Here is an 18012-nt window from a genome sequence, read left to right on the forward strand (position 1 = left end):
TTTTTATTATTCTCATTTTACAAATGTGGAAACTGAGGCAAACAAAGAATAAGCGACTTGCATAGAGTGGTCACAAAGCCAGTAGGTGGTGTAGGCCCAATTTGAACTCCCAATTTGGAGTCTTGCTCACTCCAGGTCCAGTGGCTATCCCAGTGCTAGTACTTTGGGAAGAATGTAAGCTCCTTGAGGGCAGGGAGTATTTGAATTTTTGTCTTTGGATCTCTAGGAGTGTCTGGTACATAGGAAAAACTTTGTTTATTCAACTGAATTAAGAGAAACACAGTCAATCCTCAACATTTGTGCGTTTAGCATTTATGTGATTTTCTTAGTAACTTCATTTTTACTTTCATGTTGGCAACCAAGTACATTTGTGGCTATGAGAAGCAGAGGAAAAAAATGGGAAGTGTGATGGTGTATATATGCAAAAAAGGAGGAAAAAATTTGTAAAAGTATTAGTGAATCTACTCCAGAAAGTGCTAAAGTGCCCATGAGGGAATTGAAAAAATGGAAAAGCAGCTAAGTTTGTGGGTAAATGAGGTAGTGGTCACCCTCACCCTCTCAAGAGGGTCCTACGCACTGTCCATGAACTGGATTGAGTGTCCCAGATGGCATGGCATAGAGCAATGTAGCCTGACCCCACAACAGTACAACCACAGGAGCCAAAAGGGAAATCAGATATGGCAGGATACCCTTTCCCCTTTTTCACCTGGGGTTCTTCTGACATCACTACTCCTGCCCCTCCCCCTCCTATCTTGCCTTTCTTCTCCCCTGCATGGGTTATGGGTTATTTCATGGTTACTGTGTTAGGAAAAGTGCCTATTATCAGAGTTAATGTTTTGTTATGAAGAACTGTATGTAGAAAAATGTATTTTCAGCAATCTCAAAAGAAAGATTACAGTTTTGGGTGGTTGTGGGAACCTAACCCCGTATTTCCCATAGGTTCAATATATCAACATTCTCCTTTTTGACTTTTGCACATTTTCTAGGAATGTTACCACTGGGAAAGTTGAGGATTGATTCTACATATAGGGGTATGGCATAGGGCAGTATAGACTGTGAGAAGATAGCTCCCATGGCATATTAGATGTATTGGTCTCTACAATAAATGTTTCCATGGGTTCAGAAAGATCAAGATGAATACTGAAATAAACCAGATATCAAGATTGCAAATTGTGTCTTCTAGGTTCAGTATCCTGGAAGACATTGAGGGGTGCTATAACTGCGTCCTACAAAGCCAAGGCACTTTAGCAAAACTCTTGCTGTGATGGAGGACTCACTCTAGTAGGGCCTCCACTTTATGTGGATCCCTATTTATATAATGCTAACCCATTATGTATTTCAAGAAATTCATCTTCTCCCTGAATTGGCATTTCTAACTATACAAATAACCAGTGTTGACCTAAGTACTAGGGGATGGCCTAGATCAGTACAGCATGCTTAACAGGGTCCAAAGACTAAATGAGAATATATTTAAGAAACACTGATAACTTGTACCCTTATTAAGTCTGTTAGGAGGTCTTAAAATATCCAGTTTTTGAACCTTGTAAAAATTATGGAGCAAAATTACACAAACCAAAGGTCAGAATTACATAAACTGAAAGGAAAATTGAAATGGTAGAATGTTAAAGGGGAAGGTTCAAACAGATCAAATGACCTGTCCAGGGTCACATAGCTAATAAAGGTAGGTCTGGAATTTGAAGGCAGGTCGCCTGACTGGGCCGGACGACATATACTTTTGGGCCATCTTCCACTCATCTCCTCATTTCTACATCACATTGCATGACCCTGGAAGGTCCAATTAGATGAATCCCACCAACCACACCAGTTGGTTCAGCAGGCTGTTTATTGAAGATACAGGATACCAGTCCTGGATGATAATCGCATTCAGGTTTCTATGATTATGACATAGCTATCCCTTCCCACTCTTCTTAAACAGAATAAATGCCCTGGTAGAGGAGGTAGAGAGCTGGATGAACCTTTTTTTTGCTGGTTCTATTTCAGAAACTCCTACAGAAACAGTTTCTGTGGTCTTCATAAAGTAGATCTGACCAATGGAAACCGGGAGGAGGGAGTACTTAAAGGGCTATCGTGTGGAAAAGGGTAATATTAATGAGATTTGTTTCCATTTGATCCCAGAGGACAGAACCAGGATCAATGGTTAGAAGTTATAACGAGGTAAATTTAAGCTTGATAGAAGGAAAAACATCTTAATAATTATAGTTATCCAAAAGTGGAATTGGCTATACTGTTGGAGTTCTCTTTGTAGAAGCTGGATGTCAGATTGTTGGATATGGTATAGTGGGCAATTCCTTCTTTGGGTGTGGGTTGAATTAGGCAGCCACTGAGGTCCCTACTTGGTAAAATTCTGTGATTCTATAGTTTCCTTACCCAGAGTAGTGGGTAGGCTGGTTCATGGATGGGCTCTGTCTAGGGTAGTATTTCAAGTCAGGGTGGCAGGGGCTGTTAGTCCATAAAGAAATGTGCTACAGCAGGCAGACCTAGAAAATGTTAGAATAACAGCTACAGCTTTGGACGCGATTGAAAGCAGGACTTGATTCAAGCACATCACCAGCCACATCAACATGACTAAGTCCAGGGCTACCTACATCTGCCTTACTCATCCCCCAAAGGGGCAGCTAAACCATCTACGAAGTTACTAATCAGAGCTGGGATATTCTAGAACAAATCATATTTTGGGGTTTGAAAGGAGATGCTGTAGTCTGCCCCTGCCTGAGCTAGTGAATCTAGCAGGTGACAATTTTGGATCAAAGAAAGTAAGATTCATGAAGCTCTGGTAGAAACTCTTCCGCATTATCAAACAGGGATATATTTTCCATGAGGTAGAGGTGGCCCAGTAAGCAGCCTGTTCTGTCAGGTGGTATATGACAAGGGCCATCATGGTCTGTATGGTGGGGAGTCTCAGAGGGAACATGAAGATTGCACATTGGGCCACAAACTCCACGCCATCAGGAAAAGAAATCTAGAGGACTTGCTCTGTGGCTGGGAGGCAAAGCTAGTGACTCTACCCTCTTTTTGGAGTCCATCCTTCATATCTAAAAAGACCATGAAATCTCCCCTCCCAGCCCCTGAAACTTCCCCTCGAAGAGTAGAGCCAAGATGGCAAAGAAAAGGCAGGAACTCACCCAAGCTCCCCCAATTTCCCCTCCAAACAACATTAAATAATGCTTCAAAACAAATTCGGGAGTGGCAGAACCCACAAAAAGATGGGGTGAAACAACTTTCCAGCCCATAACAACTTAGAAGGTCTGTCACATGAGGGTGAGAGTGGAGTGCACTTCAATGCAGACTGTGCCAGTACTGGCCACACCACAGGAAACCAAGAGCAGGCCTCAGGGCTGACTGAATCAGTGGTTGTAGGGAACTTCTTCTGGAACTCTCAGCCCATAGACAGTAAGGGGGTTAGACAACTGGTCAGAAGGAGATTACAAGGGTTCCTTTGTTGGCACTGGGGGCATTGCCCATACTTGGATCTGGGTCACAGTTCCAGAGTGAGGAGGAATAATAGCACACCACAGCTTGTAGCTTCAGGGAAGTGGGGACCCTAGTCACGGTTCTAGGGCAGAAAAGAGTGCCTGTGGTCACTCACAGACTAGAGCACAGGCCAGGAGAGTGGTAAACATACCTCTTCTTAGATCAAGCCACCTTAGAAGAACTAAAAACTTACAGACCCTCAGCTCTGAAAACAGCTTCATGAAAAAACAAAACAGTGCCCCCTCCACCCCAGGAGTAGAGCCCAACTTTGACATAAAAGCTAAAAGTCAAGAAATAGGCTGGAAAAATGAGCAAACAAAAAAAGATCCTGACCATAGAAAGTTACTATGGTAACAGGTAAGATCAAAACACAAACTCAAGAAGACAACAAAGTCAAAATTGCTGTATCCAAAGCCTCAAAGACGAATATGAATTGGTCTCAGGCACAAAAAGAATTCCTGGAAGAGCTAAAAAAGGACTTTAAAAATCAAATTTAGGGGGCAGCTAGGTGGCGCAGTGGATAGAGCACTAACCCTGGAGTCAGGAGGACCTGAGTTCAAATCCAGCCTCAGACACTTGACATTTACTAGCTGTGTGACTCTGGGCAAGTCACTTAACCCCTACTGCCTAGCCAAAAAAACAAAACAAAACAAAAAAAAAATCAAATTTAAAAAGTGGAGGAAAATTTGGGAAAAGAAATAACAATGATTCAAGAAACTCATGAAAAAAGAGTTAACAGCTCGGTAAAAGAGACACAAAAAAATACTGATGAAAATAACATCTTAAAGAACAAAATTGGCCAAACAGAAAGAGAAGCACAAAAATTCATTGAAGAAAGAATTCCTTCAAAAGTAGAATTGACTAAATGGAAAAGAGGTACAAAAGCTCAATGAAGAAAATAATTCTTTAATTATTAGATTAGATTCTAATTAAAAATTAGAACTGGACAAGTGGAAATTAATGACTCCATGAGACATCAAGAAGCAATCAAACAAAATAAAAAGAATGAAAAAATAGAAGAAAATGTGAAATACCTCACTAAAAAAACAACTGACCTGGAAAACAGATTGAAGAGAAATGATTTAAGAATTATTGGATTACTTGAAAGCCATGATAAAAAAAAAAGAGCTTAGACATCATCTTTCAAGAAACTATCACAGAAAACTGCCTTGATGCTAGAACCAGAGGGTAAAATAGAAATTAAAAGAATCCACTGATCACCTCCTGAAAGAGATCCCAAAATATTATGGCCAAATTCCAGAGCTCCCAGGTCAAGGAGAAAATATTGCAAACAGTCAGAAAGAAAAAATTCAAGCCCTGATTTATAGTGTGTGTCAAAATTTCCAAGGTGTAGCTGCTGACGCAGAAAATTTAACAATGGCTGGCACTTCCCAGGGTAAATCCATTAAGATAGCAGGAAAAAATTTAAATTGTGCTTATTCTTTGTTAGTTTAAGTTCAATCTCATCTTAGTAGGATGCCCATTTTAGATAACATTATTTGTATGTGTAACAACGTTTGCTCATTTAAGACAAAGTCTCCCTATTTTGCCTGGGCTGTAAGTGCAATAACCACCAGCCTCAGGCATTCCAAGAGCATACCATCAAACTGGTAACTTGGTTAAGAGAAATTCTAGATTACATTAAATGGAAGTAATGGTGGAAGAGAAGACATCAAAGACAGCATGGTGGTATACACGTGTAATTCCTGCCAAGAGAGAAGGGGAATTGGGGTAGGGGCAGGAGGAGAGACTGAGGCTGATAGATTGCTCCTGGAGTTCTGAGCTATAGATGTTCACATTAAGTACAATATGGTGAGTCTCCAGGAGTAGGGATCACTAGGCTGCCTAAGAAGTAGAAAAATATCCTAAGCTGGAAATGGAGCAAGTCAAAGCTTCTTTGCCCATCATCCTCGAGATTAGGCTTTGTGAGCTTCCAGCCTCAGTAAGATAGGGAGACTCAGCCTCAAAAAAAAAAAAAAATCAGTCAATGACGCATATATGCTTTTATATTAGTTTAAATGTGTAACTTTAAATTAATAAGTGAAAAGCAAAAGGAAAAACACCAGCATGTTTTATATTCTAGCACTTTATAGGAAAAATAGATAGAATATGAGAATTCCATAGAAACAGAATACTGTATAATATAATTTTTAAAACAAAGAGTACCAGTTTCCTTCCCCTCAACTCCCCAAATCCACCTTTCATGGGATTTTATTTGGCTTCCATCCTATCCAGTAAAAATGGGGTTTTACTGCAAACTGCTATAGCATACTGCAAGCATTAAAGAGGCTATTTAGGAGTTGCTACTAGCAGGGCCTAAGCAAAGTTATTAAGTAGATGGCTTGACTTTGATGTCCTCCCATACCCTACTTTGTGCATTTCTCTCACTTTCTAAAACCCCCCTTTCTTTCTTGTATCTGGTGATTCAAAGACCCTCACAGAAGCAGCCTGTCTGTGCAGTCCCCAATGCTCCAAAAGTGCCCCTTCTTTTCCCACCCCCAATCATTCAGCCATTTATTTAATAAATATTTATTAAGTGCCTTTATAAATCATCCATTCTTTCAGTGATTTTGCCCTCAGATAGATGTTAGGAGGAAAGCAATTTACTTAAATTAACTCCTACTAGAATGGGCAATAGGCCTACTTTGGCCCCTGGGGATATCTGACTCTCACTCTAACACAGCAGAATAGGAGCCAGGAGCTTGACACTCCAATTCTGAAAGGCTGGATGAGGCAGCGTGGTGCCAGCTCTAACACTTACAGCCAATGTGACCTTGGATAACAATAATAATAATAATAATAATAATAATAATGGCTAACATTTATGTAGCACTTTCATGATTATTGTCTCATTTGATCCTCACAATAATTCTGGGAGGTAGGTGCTATTATACCCCCATTTTACAGAGGAGGAAACTGAGGCAAACAGAGGTTAAGTGACTTGCTCAGGGTCACATAGTGAGTAAGTGTCTGAGGTAGAATTTGAATTCAGATCTTCCTGACTCCAGTCCTAGTGGAAAAGTTAGTAACCTCTTTCTGCCTCAGTTTCCTCATTTGCATCATGGGGGGAGGGCAGTTGAATTAGATGATCTTGAAAGTTCCTTCTACCATTGACCCAGTAATAACACTTCTAGGGCTGTATCCCAAAGAGATCATAAAAATGGGAAAGGGACCCACATGTACAAAAATATTTATAGCAGCTCTTTCTGTGGTGGCAAAGAATTGGATGCCCATCAATTGGAGAATGGTTGAACAAGTTGTGGTATATGAATGTAATGAAATGCTACTGTGCTATAAGAAATGATGAGTAGGCAGACTTCAGAAAAACCTGGAAAGACTTGTATGGACTGATGCTGAGTGAAGTGAGCAGAACCAGAACATCGTACACAGTAACAGCCACATTGTGTGATAACTAATTAACTCTTCTCAACAATGCAAGGATTTAAGACATCCCCAAAAGTCTCATGATGGAAAATGCTATCCACATCCAGAAAAAGAACTATGGAGTTGGAATGCAAATTGAAGCATACTATTTGCTCTTTTTTTCTTCTGTTTTGTTTTGTTTCGTCTTTCTTGTGGTTCCTCCTATTGGTTCTAATTCTTCTTTACAACATGACTAATGTGAAAATATGTTTAGAAGAAATGTATATGTAGAGCCTATATCAGATTGCATGCTGTCTTGGGGAAGGAAAGGGAGAAAATTTAAAACTCAAAAGCTTATGGAAGTGATTGTTGAAAACTAAAAATAAATTAATTAATTAAAAAAAATTCCTTCTAAATCTATGACCTAGCTATTTTTACAACTCAGTTTTAAGCTTTTCAAGGGCAGGGAATGTCCTCTATCTGCCCTTTTCTATTCTCTACTGCAGGACTTCTTAAACATTTTCCACTCACAACCCACAGTTTAAGAAGCTCTGCGCACGTAGTACGGTTAATGTACATATAGCAGGCATTCAATAAATGTTTCTGCATTAACGATGAATGAATATCAATGATCCAGGACTCCATTATTCCCTTAGAAAAATAAGTATAACCTGCCTTGGAATTTTTCAAGTAATCGGCCACATAATCCGAAGTAAGAGCTTCATAAAGTGGTATGGGCTTAAAATCTTTTTGACCCCATTTCTTATAAGCCCATTTCTGCAGACAGCCTTCATTGCCCAAAAGCTGATCATTAATAAAACACATCACAGTAGAAGGGTATCTCCATGTTTCACCCTTGAGTTCCTATAATGGAAAAGAAAAATAAAAAATATTCATGTTTGAAAAATTAGTAGATCTTTAAAACTAGAATCTATGATTAGCTAAGGATAATTTAATTTAGTCCCTATCCACAAAATATCTTTTTTTTGTGTGTGTTCTGAAATTTTGCTCTGTTGAAGAAAAAAATTTAATATGCAGGGCCATTTTAGGTACATTTATAAGAAACCATTTTATTTTGTATAATTCTAAATCAGAACCATTTCCAGCTTAGAGAAATGTCCAAAGTGGCATAGCCCACCCATGCCCTTGTACATTTCTCTCTACTTCAAGATTTGAGGTAAATTTATAGGAATCTTGAATAAAGAAAATTTATTTATTTTATTGCTATATTTATTATATATTTATTAATTATATTAAAAAAGAAAAATATGTTAAAATGCAGTTTGGGGTTAACACTCTAGAATGGTAACTACTTAGTTTCTTCTTTGTACACTCACCTCAGGGATTGCAAGGCCCCTTCAGAAAGAGACTTTTCTTAATGGAGAATGGTGAGTCATAGTCCAGTCTCTTTAGGGGGATGGTAGAAGGCTAGGGTCTTAACCAGATTAGAGGTATTCTTTTTTCAAAGTTTAGTTTCTACCCTTAACACCTATTTCTGTAAGAAAGGTCTTTCTTCTTTTTATCCTGGACTTATTAATCATCCTTCTAAGGAGAGGAAGGAGGGAGCCATTTCTGGAAAGGGCTTTTAGAACACAGAAACATTAATATTTTCAGGTAAAATAAAAAGGTTTTTAATATGCTTCCACAGATCTTGCAGTAGTTTAAAAAACACTGTCAAGAGTTTTGCCTAATAGGATTGAAGATTTAACTGTATAGTTAGACATTTTATTCACCTTCTGTAATGCTGTATAACATTGAAGTTTGAGTGGTATATCTAGTCCACACATAACATTCTTGTTATATTAACTATTTATATTTTATTCATCATATTATTTTGGGAACAAAATGAAGTCACTAACAATTTCTGAAGTCAGAAATTTTAACTATTTCCCATTTTGGAAGGGGTTAAAGGGTAGTCCCTTTGATAAAGGCAGGAAACAGGCCAAGGGAAAGGAGGCCCCATTTTAGAGGGAAACATTTGGGGTCCACATCCTGCTCAAGCATCCTGGTGGTGCTGCTTTCTGACTGGCTGACTATTGTGGTCCTGTCTGAGGTTAGCAGGATGTGTTTGTGGTTGAGTGCATGGACACACCTGCTATTTCTGTGGGAAATGTGAGGTATGGGTCTGGGAGCAGTGACTAGCTAGAGACAATGCCTGGGATCCCATCACATGGACACACTTACTGTTTCTGTGAGAAATATGAGTTCATGGACACACCTGTTGTTCTAGTGAGCACTGAGGCATATATGAGGAACTTAGGACATTGAGTTGGGGGGGTAGTGGCTAGGTAGGGGCAGTGGCTCTATTGAGTCTGGGGGCCTGTGATGTGGTCAAAGTCAGATTGTGTGGTTAAATCAGGACATGCCTGCTGTTAAGTGGAGCTCATAAGAAGTTAGAATATTGGGGTTGGGGACAGCTTTATCAGGATTCCATCAATCTTTGCCAAGAAAACCCCAAATGGTATCAAGAAGAGTTGCACATAAGTGAAACAAACAGCCCCAGCATTTAGCACAGTACCTGGCACATAGCAAGTACTACATAAATGTTTGTTGACTGACAGACTAATTACTGAGAATACAAAGAGAGACAAAAACAATACAAAACAAAAACAAAAAATCCCGTCTCTCTTCTCTAAGAGCTCACAGTCTACAAGAGATATACAGGATAAATTGGGGGTAGTCTTTCCATGGTGTTAAGGGCTGTTAAGGGATCTCCTGAACATGTCTTTTAAAGTTGCCATATTTTCCAGAAACACTGGACCCAGAGCATGCAGGAGGAATTCAGGAGAATATGTCAAGGAAGAAGCCCCCATCCCCACCAGACATAATTTGTTGTTTGCACCCCAATTTGGATTCACAAGACAGCACCGGCCAGCCTGTGCCAGGCTGGGAAAGATGCGTATGCAGTGGGGTCCTTTGCAGATAAGCAGACCCTCCTAGCTTCACAGTCCAGCGGTCAAGGGAAAAGAATGCAGCTCTTGCCATCGCTTGCACCTCTCCTTGGGAGGGATTACTGCACCTTTCTCCTGCCATGCCATGCCCCTTCCTGTTTTGTCCTTTTTGTTGTACTGTCATAAATATGCAAACTTCTGTAAGGACTGTGAACTCATTGGGTTCCACATGTATGTTCATTTCTCTTGTAATAAACCTAGTTTTTATATAAGCTTTGTGACGTTGTGATTGCCTGTTGACAGGGGAGGTACTGAGATTAAGGAAGATGAGAAAGGTTTTGTACAGAAGATGGGACTTTAATTAGACTTGAAGGAAACAAGAAGTTGGAGGTGAAGGAGAGTGTTCCTGGCACTGGGAACAGCCAGAGAAAACACTCTTATCAGAGAACCTTGTCTGTAGAACAGCAAGGAGCCTGGTGTCACTGGATCACTGGGTATGACATAGAGGGGCATAAGAAGTAAGAAGACTGGAAAGGCAGGAAGAGGCCACCTTATGAAGGGGTGTAAAATCCAAAGAGAGGATTTTCTATTTGATCCCAGAGGTAGCAGGGGACCACTGGAATTTTCTGAAGTGGGGGTGACATGGTCAGACCTTTTGCTATTGTTGTTTAGTTGTTTCAGTTGTGTTCAACTCGCCATGACCCATTTGGGGTTTTCTTGGCAGAGATACTAGAGTGGTTTGCCATTTCCTTCTCCAGTTCATTTTAAAGATGTGGAAACTGGGGCAAAAAGGGTTAAGTGACTTGCCCAGGGTCACACAGCAAGTGAGTATCTGAGGCCAGATTTGAACTCCAAGCCTAGCACTCCATCCACTGAGCCACTGAGCTGTGCTTGGCAAATAGTTAAGTGCCTAATACATGCTTGTTGACTAAAGAGAAAGAGAACAAAGGAGCTAGCGAGATTCTTGCTGCAAATGGGGTACCAGGAATGGAGGAGTGGTTTTCTCTGTGTGCTCTTGGGCTCTATCGCAACTCTACTCTTCCAAGAAGGAAAACCAGTGAGAGAAGGGAAGGGAATAAGCATTTATAGATTGCCTACTAAGTGCAAGGCACTGTGCTAAGCTCTTTTTATAAATATTGTTTCATTTGATCCTCACTACAACCCTGCAAGGGTGGTGCGATGTGTAGGCTGACTCTGTGTGCTCTAAGTGTGGTTTCCTTCCCTACCACCAGAATGAGGGAACACAGGTAGAGAAAACAAAGGGCATGATGTAAGCCATGATACAAACTAGTGACTCCTCACATGTAACCAACGCAGACGCTTGCAGTCTTGAAAAGGGAGTCCATTTCTCCTCCATGCTTTTCCCCAGGTGACTCCATGCCAGGAAAATGCTCTTTCCTCTCTCCTATCTTCCAGAGTCTCTAGTTTCCTTGGAGGTTCTCCTCAGGCACCACCTTCTACCGGAGATCATTCCAAATTGCCCCCGGCTGCTCATACTTCCTTCTTCCCTTCTGCAACTTCCTGTCTCAAAACCATCCTAGCACTTCTTTTGTAAATGCTTGTCTACGTCATGCAAACGGTCTCCTCTGATGGAATGCACTTTCCACCAGAGGAGAGAACGTCTCATTTGTGTCACCGTATCCCTAGTATTTGGCACAGTGCTTTGTACATAGTAGGCCCTTAATAAATGCCTGACTGACTGATAAAAATAGATGAATCTCACACCCGGGGGGCAGTAAGGCCTCTGTAAATGAAAGCTCATCTGGTGAGTGCTGGTATACCGGCCAAGTCCCTTTCTCCCTCATCTGCGTAGGAGGCTTGCTACTATATTTATTAAACATTACAAAGGCTTGGCACAGCAAACACCCTAAAATACTATGGAACTCAGGGTTACAGAGCTCCTTACGAGTGCATTAAGACTGAGTGGAAGCTGTAGACCAGACCCAGGCCTTCTCAGTCCATCACACATCCTGGCAGGGTTCAAAGAGGAGCTAGTGACTACTTTGCCTTCTTTGATGTGGGCATGCCATGCTGGACAGTCCTGTGCCAGTGTCTCCCATCTCTCACAATCTATAGTCCAAGGGTAGAGAACCTGCAGCCTCAAGGCCACGTGTGGCTTTCTAGGTGCTTGGGTGTGAGCTTTTGACTAAGTCCAAGTTTTACAGAACAAATCCTTTTATTGAGGGAATTTGTTCTGTGAAGTTTGGATTCCGTCAAAGGGCCGCACTTGAGGACCTAGAGGGCCACATGTGGTCTCAAGGCCGCAGGTTCCCCACCTCTGATTATACCAAAGTTCTTTATGAGCAAAACAGAATTGTAATAGTTCAAAAGAAATGTGAGATGTGAAAAATTTAGAGATATCTCCGTCCCAAATGTTCGTATGGACTATTTGTGCCTGACCTGTGATAAAGCCTTCCAAGCTGGTATTGATCTGATCAGCCACAGTAGGACACACCGTACCTTGACCCCAACCTAGTGATGTCATATTGGTCTTCTCTGAATATTAAGGACAACAGCAAATGAACAAGGTAATTCCTATCAAAGCAGTATGATTATTAATGTAAACAATTATAATCATTATCATCAATTAACATTCACTGACATCCCATTACTATGCTGAGAAGTACTACACAGAACACAAGACTGTCAAGTCTTACCACTATTAGGCTGTCCCCAGAGCAAAGGCCTACAAGTATTTCACTTCTTCACATCAGCCTGACAGAAATAACTTGAAAAGCATATGAATTAACAAATAACATGCACGTATGAAAAAGGCTACCCTTTCAGACTTCAGTCAACTCTAAATAGAAATAATTAAGATAAAACTTCATTGTTTGAAAAAAAAGTTTAAAAAGTACCCTTTTCTTCTCTTGTAGAAATTCATGCCATGCAAATTCATGAAGAGGAACCATTATAGGGTCTTTAAATTTGTCTGGATGAGCTCTCTTCAGACACTAGATTTTAAAATGAAAAAAAAAATTTTTCAGTGACTTTGCTCTTAAGATAAACTTATTCTACCTTTATTTTATACTATTTCAAGTAGGTCTTGCACAATTTCTAGTCTGCCTAGGCATATTCATTACAGATTCATGTTAGTAGTTTTATGATCTGTTCATGTTCTTTTAGTGCAAATTTCCCCTTAATTACTATTGAACTTATTCTATATGCACTTGTAACAAGACAATATAAATGAAAGTTTTTTTTAGAAATCACTGGTAAACCTGGTAAGACATCAAATGATGCAGATCAAACTTGTTTTAGTGGGTTTTCTGGAATTCTAGAAGTATGTCTACATTGATGATTTCTGCCCAGAGATATAAAATATCTAGATATTTTAAAGTTGGGGGTACAAAAAAAAACCACAAGCAAACAAACAAACAAATAAACAAAAAACCCACATCCATTTTCCTCCCTAAGACCTTTCTCTCCTCCCAGCAAAATTTGGAAGTTGGGAAGTAGGGAAGTAGGGGATGGAAATTGAAATATATTAATTACTTTAAGCTATTCTTTGAAAGTTCTATTTATAGATCATAAGCTTTGTTAGTTAAGGAACACATAAATTTATTTTTTGCAACTTGGTTTTCTTATAAACATATATAGGTCAATTCAACAAACATTTATGAAGCACGTAATATGTGTTAGACACTATGTGAGCCTCTAGATATAAAGTTAAAATAAATCACAGTGCCTAATTTCAAGGAGCTTACAATTTAAGAGGAGGGAAGAATGACGTTAAAAGACAATTAGTTTATTTAGACAATACACATTTGTTAAATGATTTTATTTTTTGCAGACCTTAATTTGTTACAAATGGAGGTACAAGTAGATGAAATTCAAGGAAATAGCTTTTCATACACTGCAGAAAACGTAAAAACATGAAAAATCCACACTATACTAAAATAAAGTTATTGTTTCTTTGAGTTAGTGTCCTCTGCAATGTCCTGCAATTACAAAAAAGACTCACTGAGAAAATAACAAAAAAGTGCATGTGTGGAAACCCCAAGCTGAATGAACACAACCTTTTACGACAAGTAGAACTATAATCCCTCTCTCCCCACTGGCTTCTCCCCACCTGCTTACAAACATACTTAGATCCCTCTGATTTCAAAAATTCCATCTCTCTCAACTGTTTTGTGTTGTGTTTGTCCTTCATTTTCAAAGAGGACCATGACATCAGGGATAACATGACTTGCAACTGACTTTGTTTTGAGTGAGGGAGGGCTGTGCAAGGTCACTAGTCTCACTTTCTCTTCCAGAGCCATCTGGGTCCATTGGCCAGATATTCATCAGGACAATGGAGACAGCTCAGGGTGCAATGGGAGACCCTGGCCCTTTAAAGCTAAGGTCTTTTCAGGTTCTCACTTTGATTGAGGCAATGTCCATTCAGTGAATAGGCCTCTTTAAGAAGTGAGAGTCAAGGGATGGTCCCTTTAATTTAAAAAAAAAAAAAATCAAACCGGAAGGGGAATACCCACAGGCTTGCTGGCCAAAAGAAAAACAGTTACTATAAATACTGTAAATAGTAGTTTCTTGACTTATGAATTTTACAAATAGGATACTCCTAAAAAGTTTGTTCTAAGAGAGATTTTTTACAAAAAGCCAAGGAAGTGAATTGATTATTTTTGGTTATCACTTTTTTCTAACTTTAGTAAAATGTAATGGAGAAAAATTATCAAAATCCTACTATACATATTTATGTATTTAGATCTTAGGTCAAGAAGAAGTACCTTCAAAAGGACATAGATACATCTTTCAGTTATACCTTTTAATGTTAGTTCTCAGGTGCTACATACGTCTCAGAAATATTTTACACAAATATTTTATAATCAATATTTAAACATTAGATTTCATCATAAGTAAACTTGACCTGTATTTGTTCTGGTGTCCACTGATCAAGGTTGACTAACTTAACCCTGGATCTATGAACACCAAGATTTCTGTGAATTCCAGCACACTGAATGCAAATAAATATGCCAATATTTTAGGAAGCCATTGTGGACCAAGAACCATAGGGTGTATCTGTGTTGCCCATGTAGGTCATATGCATCCAACATGTCCAAAACTGAATTTAACTTTCCCCCCAAAATTCTCCTCTCTTCCAAATTTCCCTATTACTGTCAAGAATACCACTATCCTCCAGGTCACCCAGGCCACAACCTAGGTGTCATCCCGACTTCTCATTCTCACCTCCCATATCCAATCTGCTGCCAAGTCCTGTAGATTTTATTTTCATAACATTTCTGTATATGCTCCCTTCTCTCCTCTGACAATGCCAGGATCCTAGTGCAAGCCTGGAGTATTACACTAGCCTGATGTCCTGGGACTGAATGAGCTGGTCTTCTGTTGGTTGGTTTCCCAGGCTCAATGCAGGAACTGGGAAGCTCTAAGATTTGCTCAGGATTATATAGTTATCAATGACTAAGCTGGAATTTGAACTCATATCCTGAAGACTACAAATGTGCAACCCTCTTACCCACATACAATGTTGCCCCTCTTTAAAAAGTTGTCTAAGCCCAATGTTACTGTTTCCTTAATAAGTACTTCAACCCTACTAAACTTACCCAAAATGATCCCTTAAATACCAAATCTACCAGCATCTTTTGACTTCTCAGCATTATCAGATACTGCCAATTTTCACCCTAGGAAATGGCTACACTCCTACTTACACATTGTCTTACTCTTTATTTCAGAACTGTGATGCTTTGCTGGTTCTCTTCTCATTCCTCCATACTCTCCTCTGTCTTCCCCTCATCTTCACAAACTCTATGTGACTATTCCTCAAAGTTCTATCCTGCATCCTCTTCTCTTCCTACTCTACTTTTGTGTCCCTAATAAACCCATTCACCTCTATGACTTCAACAACTACCTCTATTCAAATGGCTCTCAAATCCATAATATAATGATATCCCTCTATGGTACTCCACTAAAGTCCTACTCCTATGACTCATCATAGTTCAGAGGTGACCCTGAATGCTCAAAGGCTATGGTGGTAAAGAACAAAATTTGGCTAGAAAGTCTTAGAAACACAGATAGGCCTAACATGTCTATTGTTTGAGGATGAATCTAGGTGAGTTCATAAAGGCTCATCACCAGGTTGGTGGTAAGGGTAATAAATTATTTTTGGACACAGCAACTCTCTGAGATGACCAGCTAAGTTATAAAGCAGGGAGTACCTACACTAATGAAATTATAGGCTCTTTAAGTTCTGAAGAATAACATTATTATTATTATTATTATTATTATTATATTAGGCAGTTGGGGGTAAGTGACTTGCCCAGGGTCACACAGCTAGTAAGTGTCAAGCGTTTAGTCTGAGGCCAAATTTGAACTCAGGTCCTCCTGACTTCAGGGCTGATGATCTATCCACTGCGCCACCTAGCTGCCCCAAGAATAACAACAGTATTAATAATGATAGATAATATTTACTTTCTTAAAGCTTACAGAGCCCTTTACATACACCATTCCATTTGATCATCACAGCAACCATTAGGGACCATAGATATTATTTCTGCCTTATTGATAAAGGAAAGGGGATTCTGGGAAGTTGAATCAGTTTCAGTTACCCATTCAGTTTTGTCAATTGTTTAATGAAGTGGGAAGTCATTATTGCCCCACAGATAAGCCTTATTCTAACACTGATGATATCTTCTAGATAAGGTACAAATTCCTTGCCTTTTCCTGGATACAATTTGCCCCAATTCATAGCACACTGCTTATGATGATTTATGGGTCTTCAGCTAGTTTATCCATCTGTGTTAAAATAAATCCTTGGGGTTTGCCTTTAGAAGGAGCTACAGAAGGACTCAGGGAGACCTGGAGGGATGGGTTGCTAGGTTCTCTAGCAAATATGAAGATATAGAGAGTTGGTAGCATCAGAAGGGAATTCTTCCAGGTCCCCGCAGAAGACAGAAGGCAGCAAGAAAAGGAAGGGAAGATTTTTTAAAATTATTTATGTGCTTTAGATATGAGTTCTTTCTGTGGTAACATGTTTTTTTTCAGGTTAAATAAAACCTGTCTTATATTTGATGTTGTGATAACCTGAACCCCTGACCCATTTTCTTTGCTGTGGAGACCTAGACTCTGATGTTCCCAGAGGAAACCTAGATGGGGATGTGAGCCAGGGCCAGCAAGAGACAACTGAGAAGCTGCCAACATCGACTCCCTTCTTCTTAAACTCAGAACTTCAGACTGAGGCATTGCTCATTGGCACAGATCAGATGCTGCAAATGATTTGGGGCCAAGTAGCAAAGGAGTGGCTGTGTGCCTGAGACTCAGGGGCACAAAGTTGACTGTGTATTATCTCTTGGGGTCATTCAAGAGTGTTAGGAGGTAGCAATGAGGCTGGTGTTGGTTGCTTTTGGATACTGGAAAATGCCTTGGGTGTAATGAAGGAAGGCCTTTGGACAGAGAGCTAGCTTTTGTGTTGAATGCTTAGTAGTTTGTGAGTTGGCGTCTTGTGGGAGCTTGGAACGAATGAAGAGAGGATTTGTTATATACAGGAGAGAGAAAAAGTGAGAAAAGTGGGATGGCATATGTCCAAGCTGGTGGGCCTGATCTGAAAGTGGAAATCTGAATGTGGGAGTCTCAGTCCTAGTGTACCCCCTATTTAATTAAATAAACTAGTTAGAAAGAAGAGCAAGAGGCTGTTTGTCACATTTGGTCTTGGACCACTTAATTGAATTGTGCATTTCTGAGCTCCTTCTGGCTTCCCCCCCCCACCGATTATCAAGCATTTATTTTTTTTTCCTCTCTCCTACCTCACCTCCTCACCAAAGCGAAACAAAACAAAAACCGTTATAACAAATATGCATAGTTAAGTAAAATAAATACCCATATTGGACAAAAAATGTGTGACTCATTCTGCAAATTCAACTACCCCATCTGGAGATAGGTAGCATTCTTTATCAGTCCTCTGGAATTATGGTTGGTCATTTTGTTAAACAGAAGTCTTAAGCCTTTTAAAGTGCTTCGTTTTTACAATGTTGACATATGGTATTGATCTCTGTTCATTTCACTGGGGATCACAGGAGTCTTCCAACTTTTCTCTAAACCTCTCTTTCTTCACTATTTATAGCACAATAGTATCTATTACATTCATATACCATCTTGTTGATTGATACCCCAATTGACTAATGCCCCTTTAGTTTTCAGTTCTTTGCCACTACAAAAAGAGTTGCCATAAGTTGTTTTACTTTTTCATTGATCACTCTGAGGTATAAGACTCATAGACTCATTGCTGTATATATGCATAGCTGGTAACTTTTAT

At 39.6% G+C, this 18012-nt stretch overlaps 1 protein-coding gene across 3 annotated transcripts in view; it reads right to left on the minus strand.

The window, feature by feature from the left end:
• PPIL6 (peptidylprolyl isomerase like 6) overlaps positions 1-18012 on the minus strand; it is a 61826-nt gene that overhangs the window by 32573 nt on the left and 11241 nt on the right. For all 3 annotated transcript variants that reach the window (XM_027854940.1, XM_027854932.1, XM_027854950.1), the window contains exons 2-3: positions 12605-12700; positions 7531-7719 (exon numbers count right to left, since the gene is read on the minus strand). In XM_027854940.1, coding sequence (XP_027710741.1) covers positions 7531-7719; positions 12605-12700 — 285 coding nt within the window. The remainder of the gene's footprint in view (positions 1-7530; positions 7720-12604; positions 12701-18012) is intronic.

Source organism: Vombatus ursinus, unplaced genomic scaffold, assembly GCF_900497805.2.
Source record: "Vombatus ursinus unplaced genomic scaffold, bare-nosed wombat genome assembly UNPS02000582.1, whole genome shotgun sequence".
In the NCBI taxonomy this organism is placed as follows: domain Eukaryota; kingdom Metazoa; phylum Chordata; class Mammalia; order Diprotodontia; family Vombatidae; genus Vombatus; species Vombatus ursinus.